The following is a 22,631-nucleotide window of genomic DNA, read 5'->3' as shown; positions in this document are numbered from 1 at the left end:
CATAACACTTTTGCGCTTTTCTTATTTCATTCAATTTAGCAAGTTGCATAGAAGGAATGATTCAAATATAATGTAACGCAGAATTTTGCAATTAGCGACCCCCTTTCCTCCCCCACGTTACAGCTTTTGTATGGTAAATGTATGAACCGTAACACTACCAAACCCCCTCGTTACGTAAAATTTTAAACGATTCCAAATATACACGTACACATGTTGTCTATACTGACATTGAAAAAGGACCAAAGTATAATTGAAATATACACATTTCAATATAGCTGAACAATGACTGTATCAAACTTGACCGAAACACTCGAACATCACTTATCTGTATCTATATTATACATCTGTATTCTACTCCATTCTATTTCATTCTTTTCTATTCTAATCTGTTCTATTCTATTCAATTATACTCTACTTAAATTTATTCTACTCTGATCCACCCTCCTTGTTCTTATACATATTTTTACAAATGGACACTGTATTAATTAACAACTGCGCACAAAAGATTTGAACTTTCGATATTTGTACGGGTTTTTAGCGCTCCCAGCTCTGTAACAAATTGTTATGCACAGATTCTGACTCCTAATGCGTGCTTCTCATATGATCCATAAAAATGAAGATTTGAATTATTATTTCACAGTAAGTCCAAATAAGGGTTTCAACTTATATATGATAGTTTTTATGTATTTTTAGGAACTTAAGCATTTGGTATTAAATGCTTTTCATTTGAGCTGGATCCTCGTTTTAAAGGTAATTTGAACAAGTTTGTAGAGAGCTGGGAAGAGCAGAGTCTGACAAAATCTTCGAAATATCATATCATCAAGTTTCATGTAAAAAACTTCTGCAATGCGACTGGTCGAGGACTAGGCTGACATAATGAGCTGGCGTCGGAGTCTGTGCATAGCGCTGTTTCACAGACCTGTCAGCGCTATAAAGTCGAACATGCATCGAGAGTGTATCGTTCAATTTTTTTGCGCGCAGTTGTTGATTACAACATTGGCATTTGTAAAAATATATGTATAAGAACAAGTAGGGTGGAGCAGAATAGAATAAATTTAAGTAGAGTAGAATTGAATAGAATAGAACAGATTAGAATAGAAAAGAATTAAATAGACTTGAATAGAATATAGAATTATGTAGATACAGATATGTTATGTTCGAATGTTGCGATTAACTTTGATGTTCAGCTACATATATTGATGTGTATATATTTCAATTATACTTTGGCCCTTTTCTAATGTCAATCTAGACAATATGTGTACGTGTAAATTTTGTGCAACTTGCTAAATTTAATGCAATAAGCACAACCGCAAAGGTGTAATGATTATGTATGCACCTAACCGTTGATTATAGATGAAACGGAATTCACCATACAATATTCTTTCCATACACTTCAAAAGGGCGTATCTGCATATCCTGTCCAAGAATTATTCATTCATATTTGAATGCTTTGGATAATTTCCTAGAATCACTATCAGACGTTAGATTGTTAGATATAATTGTTCGTGTATTGGTTGATAAGTAATAACTAAACATACAGTATGGCCCATAAAAAAATGCGAAAATTGTTTGAACGTGAATATAGCATCCACAAGCGATATTTTCATTGTTTTTGCTAGTGAATGTAATTTCTGATTATTGTAGTATATTCCGACATAACTTCGCTATCCAGGACAATTTTTGTCATATTTTTCCTACTGGTCTAAATAATGTAATAAAGCAAAGAAGCTCAAAGGTTTTGTCCGTCCAAAGCAAGAAACAGCGTCTGATTGTCGTATACTCTGGTGATAAACTTTTCACCTTCAAAAACCACACTTTATTGTTGAAAATTTCAGTTTGTTTGGTATCAGAGGATGGAGGAGTTCTTAGAGAACGTGTTTTTCATGATCTCAATAAAATATTTTGCCAGGGTCATAGTTTTTAGGGCATTTGCGTCTTATAGGTTCGATATTCCTTTATTTTTTGTTAAAGTTGAATAAAAAATATATACAGAGGCCTATAACAGATTTTTTAGGATGAAATTTGTTCCTTCGGTTAGAGACAGCTTATATCAATACTAGCTCATAGATTTTGAGCAAAACGGAGCCGCTTATCACACTTATATGAAGGTTCAATCAAAGCTCTCCAAAATGAGTCGTTTTTTCGAATATATGTTTAAGTCTCCAATGACCCAGGTATGAACCATTTCTTTCATTTGATATGGGCGTATGCTGGAGACAAGGCCTGTGAATTAGCTAACGTTATCGTTGATGTTATAGAAGCTTTCATCACACAGATATTGAAGTCGACGTCCGCATGATAAAATTTGAAGGTATGCTTCCAATTCCTCTCTGGTAAGGTGAAAGTAACAGATAAAAATCATGTCCAAAGCGAAAAACTGAGTCTAAATAGATTATACAATACAAGTAATGAATAATATTTATGTTTCATTCACATTTTCTATGTAAAAACTACCATAAAATATGATATGACGATTTTCGCATATTTTAATGGGCCATACTGTAGCATTGGCCCTTTTCAAAAGCCGGTCTTAATTTTATTTAGCAAAATGTGTTTTTCAATATCTAAAACCGAATAAAATAAATCAAAACTACATATTTTTGTATAATCTCTTTGTTTAAACCAGTAAAAATGGCATATTTTAAGTGATTTCTATCATATAAACTTCAAAAGGGCGTAACTCAAAATTCTGACTAAGGATTTTTTTCAAAATTGGCCCAGAGGTGCAGAACAACGTCAGGAATCAACTGCTGACTGCCGTTTGAATGGTATATTTTATTTGATAATAACGGTAATTGAAGCATCGTGTGATCGGTTTGTTTTTTTTTCTGTTGATGATTGATCTGAATTGTAACAAATAATTGTCATTGCTCGTAGAGTTAATGTTTCAAAGTACTGTATAACAATATTGATGAAATAACTGCTGCTAAACATTTGAAAGCAGTAACACGCTTACGATACTTAAAAGCTTTGAGTGTATCCCAGTCCCAGTTTTACTGTGAATCTCATTCAACTGTTAACGCCGAGAATGGTTAACAGTTAGAATAAAACCTTTAAGGTGATTATAAAACGAAGCCACATCTCAAATTTCCAAGAGCACAAGACTTGAGAACCAAACAGCGCTCCGCGTTGAAAATTTATCCCATTGGTTACCACCAGCAAGCAAGCAATTAGATTGATTTTCAACGCGAATTTTGTATTGTGCTCTTTAAAATTCGTTTATAAACACCTTAAATCGGATGGTTTCGATGGTACCGGCAAAACAGAAATGATGATCGTGAATTCGATATCTCTAGGGATAACATCCTGGTAAAGCATACAACCCATCAAATTTAATGAAATTCCTGCTAAAGTTTAAAGGCCAACGTAATGAACCATTTTTCGAGATGAATTTGTTTAAAAAATGTCAGCAATTATTTGAGCTACTTATTCCATGGAATAACTAAACAACCACCACAGATTTTTCAATAGATCTTCAGACATTCCTTCGAGGATTCCACCAGGGGAAGGACTAGAAGATAAAACTAGACTTCAAAGCCTAAGTTTCTGCTTTGCATTTCTCATTCTTTTTTCTTGGTATTTGCTATGCGCTGGAAATTTCCCCAGTGATTTATTAAAGGAACTATTGTTAAAATTTCTCTAACAATTACAATAGAAACCCCTTCATGATTTCATAACGTTCTGCATGCATTCATCAGAAATTTCTTACAAAGTTTTCAGCATTCCTTACATAAAACCCTCATGGCAATCGTCCATGTATTCCAAAGGTTTATTTTCTGGGGATCCTACAATAAATTTTACTTGAAACTCTCAAAGAAGCCAACTAGTTAATTTTTCAAGGACTTTTAGGGAATTTCTGAAAAGATCCTGTTAGACACTGCTTAAAGAATTTTTTAGCAATACACTCAAAGGATACTCATTTTTTTCTTCAAAAATTTCCCTTATGATTTTATGCAAATATTTTTTGAACATTCTTCAACCTCAAAACCTCATTTTGCAAGAGCACCATCAAGACATTTATTCGTAGATTTTTCCAGGATGCCTATCAATATTTCTCCAGAAATGTTTACAGAAATATTTTTCAAAATTCTGCCAGGGAATATCTCGAGAAATTAATTCAGGTATGCATCCAGACATTTAAAAAAAAGTGTCTACACCGAAGAATTGTCAAATAAACTTTTCTATGAATTTTTCAGCTCTTCTTTAAGAAATTGTTCATGGTAACTAGGGATTACACCAGGAATCTCTCAGGTTCACTTATAAAGCCAGGATAATCGATAACAAATTCAAACTGTATTTTCTCCAGATATTTTTTGAGGAATACATGTAATTTTCAATTCAATTCTTCTCAAATTCTGTCATTGCTCTGTCGACAGATGAAGTTTCACCACAACGGAGGATTTGCCAGTTCGAGCGCGCCAAAATCCTTCCAATTAAAAATGTGTTGGCGGTCCTTAAGGTGCAACTGTTTACTATCCATAAATGAAAATAAATTTTGTAGTTTTGGGGATATGAATCCCATTCTACCGAACAGAAATAAACTGAAAGTGTATCAACATGCCTGTTGTTAGCAAGCATATGATCCGCTAGATCACCGAATGACCTATGATATAAAACAGAAATATTTTCTTTTCAACGATAGCTTGAACATACAGTTAACTCTCCGTAACTCGATATTTAAGGGACCATTGAGCTAAGGAGGTATCGAGTTACAGAACACAAAACCAGTGTAACTGCGATCTAAGGGACCATCGAGGTAGCCATGAAAACCAACTTTTACTATGGTTCTGTAACTCGATATCGAGATAGGGAATATCGAGTAAGGGAGAGCTGACTGTAGATTGTTCATGGATGAGTTTATCGTGTGTTACTTCAAGTTCGTTGATAAAGAAGAGGAAATTGAGCGAAGTTCTCTTTCTGAATTTTATCGGAATGCACATAATGTACGTCAAGCTGATTCCAGATTATGCTTATTCAAAAGTAATGTCATGAGAACACCTTTTACTCTAGTTCTAGTTGAATATGAAGTGTTGAAATATGCATTTTTTTACTCATTTCAATAAAAATGGAAATTAATTACCTTGATTATCATGGGCAAGCTGGAGTTATCTTGTAGTTAAAAAAAACTTTGTGTCATATTTCGTGTGTAGTATCTGGCCTTCCTCCCAGGCCCCGCCTATCTCCGCCTGCAAAATATGTACCGATAGTGAAGCTAGCGGCATCATAGTGTATTACCTCTATTAGGCTTTTCATGGCGAAATTCTTTCTATTTCGCTCCTCATCAAAACTTGAAAACACTGGCCCCGTTGTTTTCAGATTTTCCAAAGAAGGGAAAGAGAGTGATTTTCTGATGACGTCACCGTACAATTGACAAGTATTGTCTGTCTCAAGGTAAATTCATTTATCGCGATTATCTGCCTATGATGATCAATATAAGAACGGACAAACAGGCGTAACACTGATGACATCATCACAGACAAACAGACATAACACTAACGAAGTTTCCATCGACCACTCATTCAACAATCATTTTAAATTCGCTGTGTTGTAAACCTCACAACCAGAGACGTGGGCATCGTTTTTCTTCGTGTATGACGTTTTACACCACCGCCATCTACAAGTCTTGTTGCACGAAAAAGTATTTCGTGCAACATGCTTACCAGATAATGATGGTGTAACCTGGGCGATAGATTTTAAAGAAATTTGTTCACAATGTTACGTCTGTTTGTATGTGACAACATGTTCACATGAAGATGATTGTGCGAAGTGGTCTTCTGTTACGTTTGTATTATCACTTTACCTGTAATGCGAGTAAAAGTTGGTTTTGTGTGCACCCCTTCAGCGCTCGAAAATACCGTGACTTTACAGGTACACTCGATTTCACTATCAGCATTTTTGGCTATTGCAGTATATTCACCAGCGTCTGATAGAGACGCATGGTTGATTTTAACGCAGCCGAATTCTGCTTTGGTAGCATTTATAACATCTTTACTCCACACCAAAGGTTTTCCATTTTTCATCCATTTATATTGCGGTTGTGGCCCAGCTACAATGCATACAAGTTTAATACTGCCTCCTTCTTGTGCGGTAAAGTTTTTTAACTTCGATTCCCATAAAAGCTTTTTCTTAGAATCTCTTATAATAAATGGTTCTGTTGGTCCTTCATCGAATCTTCGTCTGGGCATTGTCCTAGGTTTGATTGTTGGTTTTGGTTTTGGAAGGGTAGGTTCTTTCTCTACTGGCTGTTCTGTTTCTGTTACAGTGGAATCTTTATTAATATTAGCTACCTCTTCTTCTCCTTTTTCTACTTCTGTGTCGTTTGAAGGAGATTCAGCGCTTTCGGCATTTATTTCTCTGCTTTTCACTTCCGGCTGTGGTGCTTCCTGGGTTATGTTTTGAGCTGAACTGAATTCTATTTCCTCTTCGAGAAGTCTTTTAAACCGTTCGGCGTGTTCAATCCGATGTGCATGCACAAATGTTTCGTTAGAGCTGAATTTCACTTTGTGCTTTACCTTAGACTGCCCATCACTATTATTAGCTCGACATTCATATAGACCACAATCTTCTATGTGAGGTTTATGTATACGCAATTGATACCTTCCGTTTGGTTCACGATTTAGCATTAGCTTGTCATCATAAATGATTTTCTCATCATCCTTATACCATTGGATATTGGGGTTTGGAACACCATGCACCTGAGTTTCTAAAACCAGATCATTTGCTCTTAAATCGTAGAACTCTGGAAAAAGTAAAAAACAGTGAATTTTTAATTCTTTCTGCGTTACACAGCCAATTCAGATTACCGAGCCCAATTGAATTTTACTGGGTTTTTGAACTACTGATTTTTCGGTAATTTTTACGATTACCGAAAAAAAACAGTAAACAAAAATATGTTTTGATTGGAGAAAATTACTGACTTAGCACCGATTTCTTCACCTTCGCTTAAGCCGTAAACCACGTTTACCCTTACCATTAAACCAGGTTTAGGGCCTAAGCGGTGGTGAAGGAACCGCTTATTAGTCAGTTAAGTTATAGAGTGTTTTACTTGTTTTTACAGTTTCCCATGATTCACCCTTTGCTCTTCCGGACTCCGGATTCCGGAAAGCGCAAAATAGGTGCAGGAATAGTTTGGTCGCCACAGACATGTCCTCTGATGCGGATGATTCTACAGCAGGAGATTCTCGTTTGTGCATCAGTTTGTTTTCATTTGATTTTGACAAGTCAGTAAAATACTTCAACTACTGTATAGTCGGTAATTACCTATCCGAACTGAAGTTGAATTTCTTTCCCAAATTGATTCTACATTTATAAGGTTTAATCACCGTATAACTTTAATATTATGAAAATTTTATTGGCTTTTCTCAGTGAATGCAATACTGCACTCAGAGTGAAAGGGAGTAACGAAAGTAATGAAATGACAAGATGGATAGAATCGCAAGCGAGCGACGAGAGAAATGAATAGAAGTTGAAGATTTGTTTTTAACAGATGACCATATTTGCATGAATGTATTAGACGCGAAAAACCCAATAAGTAACGTCACTTTCGTATCAATCTCCGAAAATATGCCAACGATCGATAGAACTGTTATATATGCCGAACAATATAGTTAACAGGTCGAGGCGACAAATTGTTGCCTGTCTAGTGTTAGTAGTGACCAACACTACAACATCTAGCCGTTCGAGACCAGGACGTTAGGCAACGATTTGTCGTTTCGATTGTGTTGTTCACACATATGGCCCTCTGTGAAAAACAAATCTTCAACTTCTATTCATTTCTCTCGTCGCTCGCTTGCGATTCTATCCATCTTGTCATTTCATTACTTTCGTTACTCCCTTTCACTCTGTGTAGGGGAAATCAGGGTAAAACCGACACTATGGGTAAGCTCGACACCCTTTGATTTTTCATGTTTTGAGCAGATTTTCATGCAGTTTCCACCACGCTCTATCTTAACTTGTGAAATGTTGTGTTTCGAATGACATTACAACTGACGCTACCAATAAACTGTCAAAATAAACAACAAAATCATATTGGATAACATAGAAGCAACAGCAGTTGCAATATTTCGCTGTTATTCTTTAACTATTTCGCATGTGAAATTTTTAAAATGTCATTATTTGTTCTGCGTCTACATCATCATTTACTATTATTACGTTGATACAACATGAAGAAGAAATTATTTTTTGGTTTTTCGACAGCTGAAAACGCTATTGAAAAATAAATGTCCACTCGGGGTAAGATCGACACTTTCATTTGGGGTAAAATCGACACCTTTCTTTGCTTCATAATCTAACTAGCGGAAATCTTTCTAATCGGAAGACTATCTCTGTAGTTTAAGTGAGTCTTTATTTTTGAGTTCCAATGAAGTTCATGGAACTTGTTAACATGTAAAATATGACACTATATGGCTTGCCACAAGCTATCATTAAGTTGAAAAAACATATTTCTATGATCTCACGTTTCAACTTATTTGATGAAGCTTGAAGAAATTTTTCTCATTTATAATTGAAGAATTAATAGAATTTGAAATATTTTTACATAAATTAATCTTATTGTTTATTTACAAACCATGAGGTTCAACAGTTTTTATTATCTAAAAATAATTACACCTCTGTTTTGTTAAAATAAAACAGTTTTTATTTTTACAACCAATCATTCGCAACAACTTCATCTTCGTAAGCATTCCATGAACACAAATATCCATGTGTATTCACCCCAACTTTATAATCTTAGCATGGGAAATTTGTAATTTTCACATATATTTAGTGGATTTTTGGCCTCTCATCGATAATTTACGTAATATGTGAATAATCCTTTGAAGAAAGGGGTCATAAATGTCGAAAGTCATGTTTAAAGCATTCTTTTAAATACGCATTGTGATGGTGATGTTCACAACGTATAAATTCTACTCAAAGTGGATGTGTCGGTTTTACCCCAACAGGGTGTCGATCTTACCCGCACTCTCAATTGTCTCACCTAAAAATGATGAAATATCAATTTGATTTAAATCAATATATAACCTTTATATACCATCCAGCGATCGCAAGGATTGATAGATTTATAACCAATATGTGATTCTACAACAATTTTAGGTTCGTTTAACAAGCGAAAGTACACAAATTTTATCAATAAGCTTAGGGTGTCGGTTTTACCCCGAATTCCCCTACAGTATTGCATTCGCCGAGAAAAGCCAATAAATTTTCATAATATTAAAATAAAATTATGTAAACCTTTCAACGATGTACTTTGAAAAGTATGCTTTCGGCAAAGTCGAAATTGTGGAAGTTAATAGATCTGATAAATGGGTAAAATTATTAAAAAGATTAAATAAATTATTTTAAGAATATTGTTTCAGAAATTTGTAGAAGACCATAATAACTTCCTAATGATGGGACGAAAAATCTTTAGAGCTGCTGTACAGTGGGGTAATTGCATTTTTTTTGGGTTAGTTTTTTTTAACCGTCCTTTTGAGCTTTTTGAAGATGATGAAAATATCCGATGTACATTCGATTTTTATAATCTGCTGGTTCAGACATGTGGTAAGGATTTACTAATGGTGGTCTGAAGGATACGGCACAGGGGTGTAATTGAACCTGATATTGGGCCAATAATATTTCAACGTTTCCATGTAGTATTTGTAGTAATTTTTAGCAAAATTGTTAAGGACGTTTATTGTCTCAAAATAGTGTTCATTGAATTCTGCCGCACAGAAGAGTTATTAGATCAGATTATTAGTCGAAACTGTGAATACATTTTAACTCATAAATTCAATTCCTCAATTATTCAACCGATTGTTTGAGCTTTCATTGAAAGCAAATAGTTGTACCAGATTTAAGTGTTATCGCCATTCTTCTGAAACCTTCCACGTTTTTGTGAGAGGTAAATATGATTCTTTTTTTTTTCTTTTTTGTACAAAGCTTAACAAATAGCTCTGATTTTAAGAAGCGACCCAAATCTTATCAGAAAGGTGCCAGTCAGTGAAAAGATAGCCTCACACATGTTGGGGACTGCTTGGCTTCAATAGTAACCAAACTGGATCACTGGAAAACTCGCAATATCCATGAAAATATTAATTTATAAAATCATCCTATCGGGACTATCCATGAACCATCACAACTCCCTTTGGAAGATCCGAAAAATAGGTCGTAAAAATTATCCTAGACCACTGTGCGTTTTTTTAACACGTAAAAAATAACATATAAATTTGTAATACACGTATAATTTGTATTGAAATTAAAGACCACCTTGATCACCGAAGTTTATTGCAAAATTAATCAAATTCATTATTATACAACGTAAATGATGAATGTCAACATAAACAAATGTCATGACAAGACATCCAGAAGATTTGGAAAAAAAAACTACGTGTGTCTAAGTTGATTTATACGAGATGATAATTTTTTTCGGTTGCTCCAGATCCTCTTAAGAGCTTTATAGTGGCCACCTATATTCAAGAACAATCCCAATCATCCGTTATGTTTAGTAATTGATTTCTGATAGGGGAAGGGGTGGTAAAATGAACACCTTAAGGAAATCGTCTTGTTTCTGATAGAAAAACGGTAAATTTGTATAGTTCTATCGCACAACATCAAAAATAGGGATGTAATATATAGCAGCGACATGGATTCAGACTAAAATAACTAAATTTTCACATATTTTCATCGCTATCAAAAAGCGATGCAAATGTTCATTTTACCTGCACTATGTGGGTAAAATGAACAGCGGTTGGTGGTAAAACGAACACCATGTAAAAAACGCGAGCAAAACAAATATTTCTGAAAATTTTCATTGCCTCACCAAAAATACATCCATTAATGCTTGTAACCCATTCAAAAATAATTCTAAAGGTATCAGATTTGACATCATATCATAACGATATTCACCTCACTGAAAAACCTCAAGTCTTCCGAGCTAAAAGTTACGTCAGTTCGAATTTTCGAACGTGGTTTTGTAAAATCTTAGTTTTCGTTGATATTTTTACTTCAATTAACCTACGTATCAACTCGAACACTTAGATTTATGCTCTAAATCGTGCGTGCGTGATAAAAATTCATCGAAATTTGTTTTTTCTCGGTAAAAGGCACGGTGTTCATTTTACCACCCCTGTTCATTTTACCACCCCTGTTCATTTTACCACCATTTCCCCTATGTTTGAAAAAAAAAAAACCGCTGTGATCTTGGATGATTTTCCCGAAATGACCATTTTTATGGATGTTCCGGATCTTCTAGAGGCCGTTTTTGTGATCAATTAGGAATTCTGATGAGTTCGCAAAAAAAAAACTTATCCGCCGGAGAACCACGTTGTTTACCATCGAAGTAAGGTATTTCCCAAACATATAAGAGACTATTCCTGCTCTAAACGGCACCTGCCTGATAAGATTTGGGTCACTAGCCAACGAGTTTATTCAAAAACCAAAGCTACCTGATTAGATTTGAGTGAAAAACAAGAAAAAACAGACATAGGGGAAGACGGGGTAAGAGCGCCCGCCGGGGTAAGACGGACCACCTCTAGTTTGGCATGAAAATGGCGGTTTTCTTAAAAGTTTATCAAGCACTTTGCATAAACACAAGATTTTTGTCATTCCGAGGCATTCAGGGTGATATTTTTATGAAATTTTCCATAACAAATATCAAAAACAAAGTTTCTACTCGTCGATATGGAATTTGATCTAAATTTAACAGATGCTCACTTAAGGATTTTGGAAGGGATTTTTTGTAAAAACATTACAAATTACCCGTCCATGCTTGAACAGCAATGTGAAATATGCATTAGTGAAGTGAAAAATTAATTGTGAATATTAAGCTTTGAAATAAGGTCATAGTTCTGAAAATTGAGATAGCGGGGTAAAACCGACCACTGTTGATGGGTAAGACCGCCACCCCTAATTTATACCAAATAAAATGTCTAAACCATTTTTAAAGTTATAACTAAGTTCTACATTACTATTCATGTTACATGAAATAAATTTTGATAGAAATGCAAGCCAAATTCGCATATTTTTCCACAATATGGGTGTTTCAAGGGGATGATAAGTATACATCTAAGTTTTTTGAATTAATTTACTCTAAAAATGATTCAATATCCACGTTAATCAATGTAGAATTCATGAAACATTATTCTTTTGAGAATTACAGGGAACTGATATGTTTTTTCGTGAAATTGTATACGAAAATCGTGGTGGTCACTCTTACCCCGCGGGTGGGCGGTTCTATCCCGTCGCACAGTGGCGGCCCTTCATACAAAGGTCGGCGAAAACCTCAAATACGTCCAAAACCACTTGATAATGGTAATCTATTAACTATCTTGGATACCTGATATCATCCCGTTGGAAATAACTGTCAAATAGAAAAATCGATTTTCTAGTGAAATTTGTCCGAATTATATTTTTTCATCCAATCGAGTAAAAGGCTATTATTACAAAAAAAATGAGTCGTAATGCAGAAATTTGTGCATAAGCCTGAACTAGAGATACATATTTAAGTTCCTTTTAGTAAATTCAGTGAAGTTTTAAACGGGTTATTGAACATTATACTGATTTGAATGATGAAATAGATAAATTTTAATGAAAAACGAAAATGGATTTTTCACCTCCAGGGGCAAAGAGGGGCAAGAAAAATTGTTGCACCTCAGAAAGTATGAATGATTTGCTACTTCATAGTGAGTGACTCATTTTCCCGAAACACTTCACATAAAACGGACGAAGCCTTGAAAATTTATCAAAATTTTGGAGAAAGATTGCGATAAACATTTTTTACTACAAGTAACATCTCAATGTGTGGGAAATTATGAAATTATAGTTAAATCAAAGGCTTAAGCTAACGCTTTCAAATGAAGCCTATTGAGCTTAAATCGGTTATGATTTCGCTGAGATACAGCTGTTTGAAGTTTGATAGGTAAACCATAGTTGATGAATTTTAAGCAGTCCATTTTTGCTGACTTTCCTGCACTTACGATGCTGCCAAAAATCAACAACAAAACAGATCGCTCTCAAATTTTGAGGAACCGTCACTGAATGATATAGAAGTCTATAAAAAATATTAACAAGTGATTTTGAGAACATGATTTTTTGAGGTTTTGTCCAGCCATGCGCCACTGTGCGTCGCTGAAAATAATCGTGATAAGACATCACTTTTTCAAGCTTCAAGAAATAATTAAGTTTGTACAAATACAACACCTGTGATATTTTTTTATCATACCTAAGGCTTCAGAAAACGACATGCTGCACAGAAAAATGATTTATTGATTCTTGATTTTGACATATGAATTAAATTGCTTAGGCGGGCGGTCTTACCCCGTCTTCCCCTACTCACATCTCACAAAAACGGGGAGGGTTTTAGCGGGGTGGCACAAACGCTGAAAGCTAGTATAACTATTTCCTTCTACTAAAAATCAAAAATTTCGAAAATCGGTTGTAGTATTGCTGAGAACAAGCATTTTGAAATTGGTAGTTTCATCCTGAAAATTTACGGTTAAAATTAACGTAACGCGATACCATCATTATGCACCTAGTGTAACTTTTCGAAGAATGGTCCGATTTTTAATCTTTTTTATGGAAACACGTATCTGGATGAGTAGGAAGAGAATACAAAATATAAGAGTTCTATAAGAAGTATTTATTTTACAATGTCAAAAATTAGGCAATTTTTGTAACGCGACACCATAATAATGTGACTTTTTGAAAAAAATACGTTTTCAAAGAACCAATAATTCGTTTGAAAAAATTAAACCCGTGTCATAACAATGTCATCTAATACCCTTCTTGTTAACGGATAAGACAGTCATATTACACTTGATAATCTATAATACAGGGCTTTTATAAAAATGTTGTTAAATGTCTCAATTTCTCACCAATAAATTACATAATTCAACTCTCTGAACCAAGCATGCTTTAGCAATGAGAATATATACCGAGGTGTGGAAAAGACATTTAGTGTGCGTGACATCCGTGTACGGTGCAAAATGTTTCACAACTACAAGCGAGTGACCTCCCATAAGAAACCGTGTAAATTAGTGACGTAGTTATTTTTGTTTACGTTTTTTCTCTTTACTAATACATAGCCATTGCTTCTTCTTCCACACCTTGGTATATATTCTCATTGATGCTTTAGGTCTTACGTGCTCCGCGTCGAAAACGATGTCAAGGAGAACCCACAGCATCTTTGGAAACACATTCGCCAGCGAACAACAAATGACGGAATTCCTCTCAACATGTTCTACGAGAATGCTACGTCATCGTCATCAGCCGAGTCCGCAAACTTATTCTCGTGTTTCTTTCAAGGCGTGTCAAGTAATAACTCACCACCTTTGAATGAACAATACTTGAATAGTTTGCCGATGTTTGATCTCAACATGCCTTTGTTTTCATTAGCCGAGGAAGAAGTGACTAGGAAACTGCTTCACATCGACGATGCGAAAGGTCCAGGTCCGGATAAGCTACAACCTTGCTTCATTAAGGCGTGCTGTTCATCGCTGGCCCTCCCCTGTACGCTTCTCTTCAACCGCTCGCTGATGGAAGGATGTTTTCCCGTAATATGGAAAACGGCAGCAGTTACTCCAATCCACAAAACAGGTGACATCCACAACATGCAGAATTACAGAGGGATATCTATCCTCAATTGCCTACCAAAGATTTTTGAGAGTATGTTGCTGGACGTCGTATATCCGTCGGTGCGCCATATCATCGCTGATGAACAACACGGGTTTGTAAAGAAGAGATCCACTACTACCAACATCATGAGTTTTGTATCCCTTCTCATCGACAAAATTGAAAAACGGCAGCAAGTCGACGCTATCTACGTCGACTTCTCGAAAGCTTTTGACCGTGTCCCCCACGCTCTCGCAGTTGAGAAACTGAAACGATATGGGTTTCCAACTTGGTTCACCGATTGGATTTACTCGTATCTAAGGCACCCCACAGACGCTCAGACGGTTTGACCAACATTGACTCCGCCCCCCAGGTTGATGCTCATGTTGGTGCTATGTTTGACCGTGTGTGATGCTGCTTGACGAACCAATTTGACAGTTTGTGAAACCAATTTGACGGTTGACGAATCGGTCGGCCAAAATCAAACGAGTTTGATTTTGCTCAAACCACCGGTGGGTGGAGCCAAATGTTCGACGAACCGATCGTACCGTCTGTAGGGATGTTGCACGAACACCGACGTCATCATGTCAAATTGAAGCTTCGACGTCCCATGAACTTCCGATGCAGATGGGTGGAAAGTCAAAATGCGTGAATTTACGCAGCGTCGGTGCCATAGTGATCTATCAAATGCACGCTCTTGAGTTGTTTCTATATAGATAGTGAAATATCGTTTCCAACTATCTCTAACCGTTTTATTTAGCAAATTCATCAAGGATTCTTTAATTATTCCTGAACCAATTTCTCCAGAAATATCTTCAGAGAATCCATCAGCAGTTTTACCTGTGATTCAAAAAAATCCATCCATGGATTGTATTTGGATTTGTACTACAGGGATTCCATCCGGAATTTTACCAGGAATTTCTCCAGGTAATTCTCTTGTAATAACATTAGGAATTCTTCCAAAACTCCTTCATGATTCCACCAGGTGTTCCTCCAGAAATCCAATCAAGATTTTGTCTAGTGATTTAACAAGAAATTTCTGTAAGAATTCCTTTATAAATTCCTACCGAAAGTTCAACTGAAATTCCTCATGGGATTCTATCAGGAGTTCCTACAAAGATTCCATCAGTGATTCCTCTGAGGGGAGTTCTTCTTCTTCTTGGCGTTACGTCTTCACTGGGACAGAGCCTGCTTCTCAACTTAGAGTTGAATGAGCATTTCTACAATTTTTAACTGAGAGCTTCCTTTGCCAAAGTTGTCATATGCGCATTCGTGTATAGTGTGGCAGATACGATGATACTATATGCCCAGGAAGTCAAGGAAATTTCCATTACGAAAAGATCCTGGACCGACCGGAAATTTAACCCAGAAACCTTCAGCATGTTTTTGCTTTGTAGCCACGGACTCTGACTCGGCTAAGGAACGCCTCTAGAATCAGGAGTTATTCTAGGGAATTAAACACAATTTCATCCATCAGGAGAACTTCTAAAGATTCAATCATAAATTTCACGAAGGTTTCATTTAGCAGTTCTTTCAGGGTTTTTATCTGGACTAGCTCTAGGGATTCTAGTTCCTCTAGGAATACCATCAAGAATTCTTCTGGGGGTATCATCAGATGTTCGGCTAAGGATTCCAACAGGAATTCTTTCAGGAATTCCATCTGGATTTCCTCCAGAGATTCGATCAGGAATTCTTTCAGGGATTGCACCTAGAACTCAACTAGGGATTTCATCACAAGTTTCTCCAGGGATTCTATCAGGAGATATTTCAGAGATTCCACCTGGAATTCCTCCATGGACTCTGTCCGTCGTTGCTCTAGTTCTAGGAGTTCTTCTCAGGATTTCAACAGGAATTCCTTCAATATTTTCATACAGAGTTCCTTCAAGAATATATTTACAAATTCTTCCAAGGATTCCTTCAGGAGCTCCCCCAGGGATTTCATCAGGGGCTCCTGTATCTATATTATCTGTATTTATGTATATGCATCTGGATTCTATCGGGAGTACCTTTAGGGCTTTCATCAGAGTTCTTCTGGAGATTTCATCAGGAGTTCCTCCAGGGATTCCATCAAGAGTTCCTTCTGAGATTTCACCCGGAATTTTTCAAGAGATTAAATCAAATGTTCCTCGAGGAATTCCATCAATGTTTCTTCTAGAAATATTATGAGGAGTTCCTCTAGGGATTCTATCAGGAGTTCTATCTGGAAACTTATCAGGAATTCTACCAGGGATATTATCAGGAGTTCCTAAAGAGATTCCATCAGAAGTCCCTCCAATGATTCGGAGTTCCTTCAAGAATATCTATAGATAGGAGTTCTTCCAAGGATTCCATCAGGAGTTCCTCCAAGGACTCCATCAGGAGTTCCTATAGGGATACTAAGTATCAGGAATACCTTTAGGGCTTTCATCAGAGTTCTTCTGGGGATTGCATCAGGAGTTTCTCCAGAGTTCTTTCAGAGATTCCACCTGAATTGCTTCCAAAGATTCAATCAGGATTTGCTCCAGAGATTATATCAGGAATTCCCTGAGGAATTACATCAGGACTCCTTCTAGGGATATCATAAAGAATTCTTCTAGATTCTTACAGGAGTTTCATTAGAAATTTCTCCAGGGATTCCATCAGGAATTCCTTCAGCGATTGCAACTGGAACTTCTCCAGGGATTCCATCAGGAATATATCTAGCAATTCCATTAGAACTTTATCCAGTAATTCCATCAGCAGTTCCTTCAGAGATTCCACCTGGAATTCTTCCAGAGATTCTATCAGGGGTTCCTCTAGGGATTCCATTATTAGTTAATCTACGAATTTCATCAGAAATTCCTCCATCAGGAGCTCTTTCAACAATATTTTTAGGATTTCCTCCAAGGAATTCCTCCAGGGTTTCTTCTGAGATTTCACCCGGAATTCCTCAAGAGATTCTATCAGGAGTTCCTTCAGGAAACTTATCAGGAATTCCTCCAGAAATTTCATGTGGAGTTCATCTAGAGATTTCATCGGGACTCCTGATTCTATCAGGAGTTCCTCTTACAATATCTTTATATTCCTCCCAGTGGCGATTCCCTAACCTCAAATCTACCTGTCCCACGAATATAAATTCTTGAATTTCAGCAACAAATTTGCATGCAATGAGCAGAGATTTGTTACAAAGGACGATTTCAATAATTTACTCTTTGATTACTTTTTGATTTATATTCTAAATTTGTAGAAATAGTCATTTTTAGAATCATAGAACAGGTTGAAAATGAGGTTACGATTCGCCACTGATTCCTCCAAGGATTCCATCAAGAGTTCCTCTAGGGATTCTATCAGGAATTCCAATAGGGATTCTATTAGGAGTACCTTTAGGGCTAACATTAGAGTTCTTCTGAGGATTTCATCACGAGTTCCTCCAGGAATTCCACCAAGAGTTCCTTCAGAGATTCCAGCTAGCATTTCTTTCAGAGTTCCTCCAGAGTTTATACAGGAGGTCACCTACACAGTACGAACGAAACGTGTAAATTTCTGAGACATATAATGCACATAATTGGAGCGAGGAATATCATGGATATTTACATGATATGTCATGTAAACTTCAATTATATGTCATGTAATCCAGCAGGATCCTGAGTGGTTAAATGACATATAACACATTTTTACATTATTTCGGACTTAAATTTACATGATTTCGGGTTTACATGGCATAAATGAAGTTTACATGACGTGTAATCTTCATTATTTTTAACTGTGTACGAATTCCATCAGGATTTTCTAGGGATATCATAAGAAATTTCTCTAGGCATTCTATCAGGAGTTCCAGCAGGAATTAAATCAGGAATTCCTCCAGGGATTTCATCAGGAGTTCCTATAGTGATTCCATAGGGAATTCTTCAAGGGATTTCATCTGAAGTTCCTCCTATGATTTCATCTGGAGTTCCTGCAAGAATTCTTCTTCTTCTTGGCATTAACGTCCCCACTGGGACAGAGCCGGCTTCTCAGCTTAGTGTTCTTATGAGCACTTCCACAGTTATTAACTGAGAGCTTTCTTTGCCGCAGTTACCATTTTCGCATTCGTATATCGTGTGGCAGATACGATGATACTCTATGCCCAGGGAATTCAAGGAAATTTCCTTTACGAAAAGATCCTGGACCGACCGTCAATCGAACCCAGACACCTTCATTAGGGCTTTGCTTTGTAGCCGCGGACTTTAACCACTCGAATGGGATGCCTCCCAAAATTCTTCAAGGAATAAATATATCCAAGGATACTCAAGGGTTATCAGGAATTCCTCCTAAGATTTTTCCGGAAATGTCTCAGGATTTTATCACCGGAATAACTCTACAGATTCCATCGGGAATTTCTCAAGGAATTTCTCACAAAATATCTTCAGAGATTCTTGGGGGTTTTCAGAAATTAATTCAGCAATTTTGCCAAAAATTTCTCATAAAGATTTCACAAGTAATTAGGGAATCCATCGGTATATCCTCAAGTGACTCTATGAGGAGTTCCTCCTAGGATTCAAAAAATGAATTCCTTCAGCGACTCCTCTGAGAATTCGTTCATTGAATCCACCAGGAATTGCTTCGAAAATTTCGCTAGGATTTCCTCTAGGCATTCCAACTAAAAACCCTCCAGGAATTTCTCTAAGGATTCCACCAGAGGTTCATCCATGGATTGGATCTGAAATTCGCCCAGGTTATTCTCCATAATTTCCATCAGGAAAATCTTCAATGAATGAGCTGAAATTCTCATAGGGGTTCCACTAAAAAATCTTTCAGAAGCTTCACCAATACTTTTTCGGTGATTTCACCGGAAATTCAAGAAAATCTTCTCACAGTTTTTCCAAAACATTCTGGAAAAAATCCTTCGGTTCCTTCAGATATTTCACCAGTATTTTCTCTAACTATTTCTTCCGGAATGGTGTTTTTAAGAAATTTCGCCATGAGTTCTTCCAGGGTTAAGAATATCAATAGAGTTTCGCTAGAAATTCTTTATCAGAAAAATCTAATACAGCATCGCCAGAAGTTTTTCTGGAAAACCGTGAGAGAATCGACCATCAATTCCACGAAGAGTTGAACTTCAAGTTGAATCCCTTGAAGGATTTTTTGGAAAATTTCTGGAATAAATCATGGAATTATTTAAATTGAAATCATTGGAGGAATCACCAAAGAAAACACTGGAGAAATTCACTGGGGAAATTCCTCAATACATCTCCGTAAGAACTTTTGAAACAATCCCTGAAGGAGTTTCTACAGGATTCTCTAAGGCAATTCCTGGTGGATTCCTTGGAAAAAATCCTCCAAGATATACTGGGAGGAATTGATGGATAAATTCCTTTAGGAATCCTCGGAGAAATATCCGGTAGATTCTTAAGTAATTCCTTCAAAAATTGGAGGTCGAATGCCTCGTAGGTTCCCTTAAGGGATACATAGAAAAATCTTTTAAGGAATCACTGGAAGAATTCATAAAATAATTTATTGAAGATTCCCTAGAAGAATCCCCTGAAAGTAACCTGGGGGAACCTCTCGAAAAATGGCATGCGGAATTTCTAAAGAAATTCCTGGTGAAATCCCGTGTATGAAGTTTTTTTGAATTCTTTTGCAGTATTTCTTGCTGAATTCCCGAAAGCTTCCTGGTGGAATCTCAAGAGTAATTCCTTAATGAATCCTTGGAGAAATTTTGGGTGGAATCACTGTAAAAGTTCCTGAAAATCTCTTCATGTATTTTTGTAGGAGTTTTTGAACGAATTTCTAGCAAAAATCGCTTAGGAATCTCTGGAAGAATGTTTGGGTTAATCACTGAAGGATTTTTTGGAGGTATTCCTAGGGAAAGGTTTTTGATGCATAGGAGAAATTCCTGGTGGAATTATTGATGGAATTCCTGTAATAATTTGTTGAGCAATCTCTATAAAAATTTCTAGAGGAATTCCTAGTAAAAGCGCAGGGAAAAAAATGTTATATAATCTGTATAGTAGAATTTCATGAAGTTTCGATGGAGGAATTCCTAAATACATCTGTGGAGGATATTTTGGAGGAATTCTTGAAGGAAGCATTGGATGAATAAATCCCTTGGAAGTTTTTGGGTAAATCTCTGGAGGACTCTGTAGGAGGAATTTATAGGTTCAAACTGTGGATAAATTTCTAGAGGAATTGTTGATGAAATTCCTGGTAGAATCAATGGTTCTGAAAAGACTTCAAAGTAGAATAACTAGAGGAAACCGCTAAAGACTCCGGGTACAAACGTTGAAGAAATTACCATAGCCATTCTCATATGGATGACTGCTCAGAATAATCCCCGATAGAGATCCCTCATAATTTTAGAGTTCTGCCGGAATACTTCGTGCGAATTGTAATTGTAATTCCTCCTCAATATTCATTTCTTCCGGTATTTAAATTATGAAAGTTCTGCTCTTTCGCACAGTGATTACTGCCATAGAAATATTCACCCCCACAGCCACAGAAATCGAAAAAAATAACAATCACATATTCACTAGGCTTGCCGAGAGCATTCAAAACATGCGAAGAAATATGGTGTTGCTGCAACAAACTTTGACAGTCGGTCAAACGGTTGCAGCAACATAAACCAGTTTGACTAACTTGGGGGCGGAGTCAATGTTGGTCAAACCGTCTGAGCGTCTGTGGGCTGCATAACGGGTCGAAATGCATATGTGAGAATTGGTTCGTCAAACTCGGCTCCTTTCACAGTTGCTTCTGGTGTCCCGCAAGGCAGCCATCTAGGGCCGCTGCTTTTTGTGCTCTTTGCTCTCGATCTATCGATCGCAATCAAATCCCCGAAGATGATGTATGCAGACGATTTAAAATTCTTTCGAGTGGTGACGTCACTTGTTAATTGCTGCGCACTTCAAATGGATGTAGACGCACAGTTGAAGTGGTGCAGAGAAAACGGGATGGAAGTGAATATTAAGAAGTGCAACTCAATTACATTCTCCCGGTTGCAATCAACAACTACTTTTGAATACACCATGGGCACTAACGTAATTCAAAGAGACACAGCCGTTAAAGATCTGGGAGTTATTCTCGACGTGAAGCTAAAATTCTCGCAGCATATTTCTTCTGCAACCGCAAAGGCATTTGCTGTTTTGGGCATAATAAGACGTAATACCCAAGCATTTCGTGATGTATATTGCCTGAAATCATTATACGTTTCGCTTGTACGCAGTATATTAGAATACGGCGTCACCGTCTGGGCACCATATCATTCCGTCCAAATCGCTCGCCTAGAACGTGTGCAGAAATGTTTTCTGCGATTTGCTCTTCGTCATCTTCCGTGGCGTGATGGTCAGCATCTCCCTCCATACGAACAACGATGTGCACTTATAAAATTGCCAACTCTACAAAAAAGACGGGAACTTCTACAACGACTATTGATCTTCGACCTCCTGAACAATAATATTGATTGCTCCGAGCTCTTAGGAAGGCTGCGCATAAACGCTCCGGGACGATCGATTAGAAGATTCGATTTCTTCCGACATTAAACAGAACATACCTGTACTGCTAAACGTGATAATTCGTTATGATTCTTCGGAATGCTTCGAATCTGAAGACAATTATTCGAATGAGCCATCATGATCGCTCTCAAATGATTGTACCCCGTTTGGCATAAAGTCGTTTGGCATAAGGTCGTTTGGCATAAAGCCGTTTGGCATAAAGTCGTTTGGCATAATGGTTGTTTGGCATAATGGCCGTTTGGCATAATGGTCATTTGGCATAATGGTCGTTTGGCATAATGATTGACTTCGAATGAATATCGGCATTTTTTAATCTTTTACCGAGATCAACACCACCGAGCCCATAGCAAAAAAAATTGGAAGGTTTGCAATAAGCATGGTGTTTGTTCAGAGATTTTCCAAGCTATGAATGTAAAAAAATGTTGTGATATTAGAGAACATAACTAAATAAAACTCGTTACGGGGCTGGTGGAAGATCTTTTCGGAATGATATTTTTTTTCTACATCTCAGAACATAGAATATCTTGTTGCGAATCAGAACATAGAATACTTGTTGCGATCTACATATTTGAAAATATTAAATTGGCAAAGGAAGTTCGCAGT

At 36.7% G+C, this 22,631-nt stretch overlaps 1 protein-coding gene across 6 annotated transcripts in view; it reads right to left on the bottom strand.

Annotated features, from left to right (window-relative positions):
* Positions 1 to 22,631, bottom strand: part of LOC5569989 (muscle M-line assembly protein unc-89) — a 165,804-nt gene that overhangs the window by 117,878 nt on the left and 25,295 nt on the right. For all 6 annotated transcript variants that reach the window (XM_021844318.1, XM_021844317.1, XM_001658828.2 and 3 more), the window contains one exon: positions 5,801 to 6,739. In XM_021844318.1, coding sequence (XP_021700010.1) covers positions 5,801 to 6,739 — 939 coding nt within the window. The remainder of the gene's footprint in view (positions 1 to 5,800; positions 6,740 to 22,631) is intronic.

Source organism: Aedes aegypti, chromosome 2 (assembly GCF_002204515.2).
Source record: "Aedes aegypti strain LVP_AGWG chromosome 2, AaegL5.0 Primary Assembly, whole genome shotgun sequence".
In the NCBI taxonomy this organism is placed as follows: domain Eukaryota; kingdom Metazoa; phylum Arthropoda; class Insecta; order Diptera; family Culicidae; genus Aedes; species Aedes aegypti.
The sequence above is the reverse complement of the archived record's forward strand: the minus strand, read 5'-3'. Positions and strand labels throughout refer to the sequence as shown.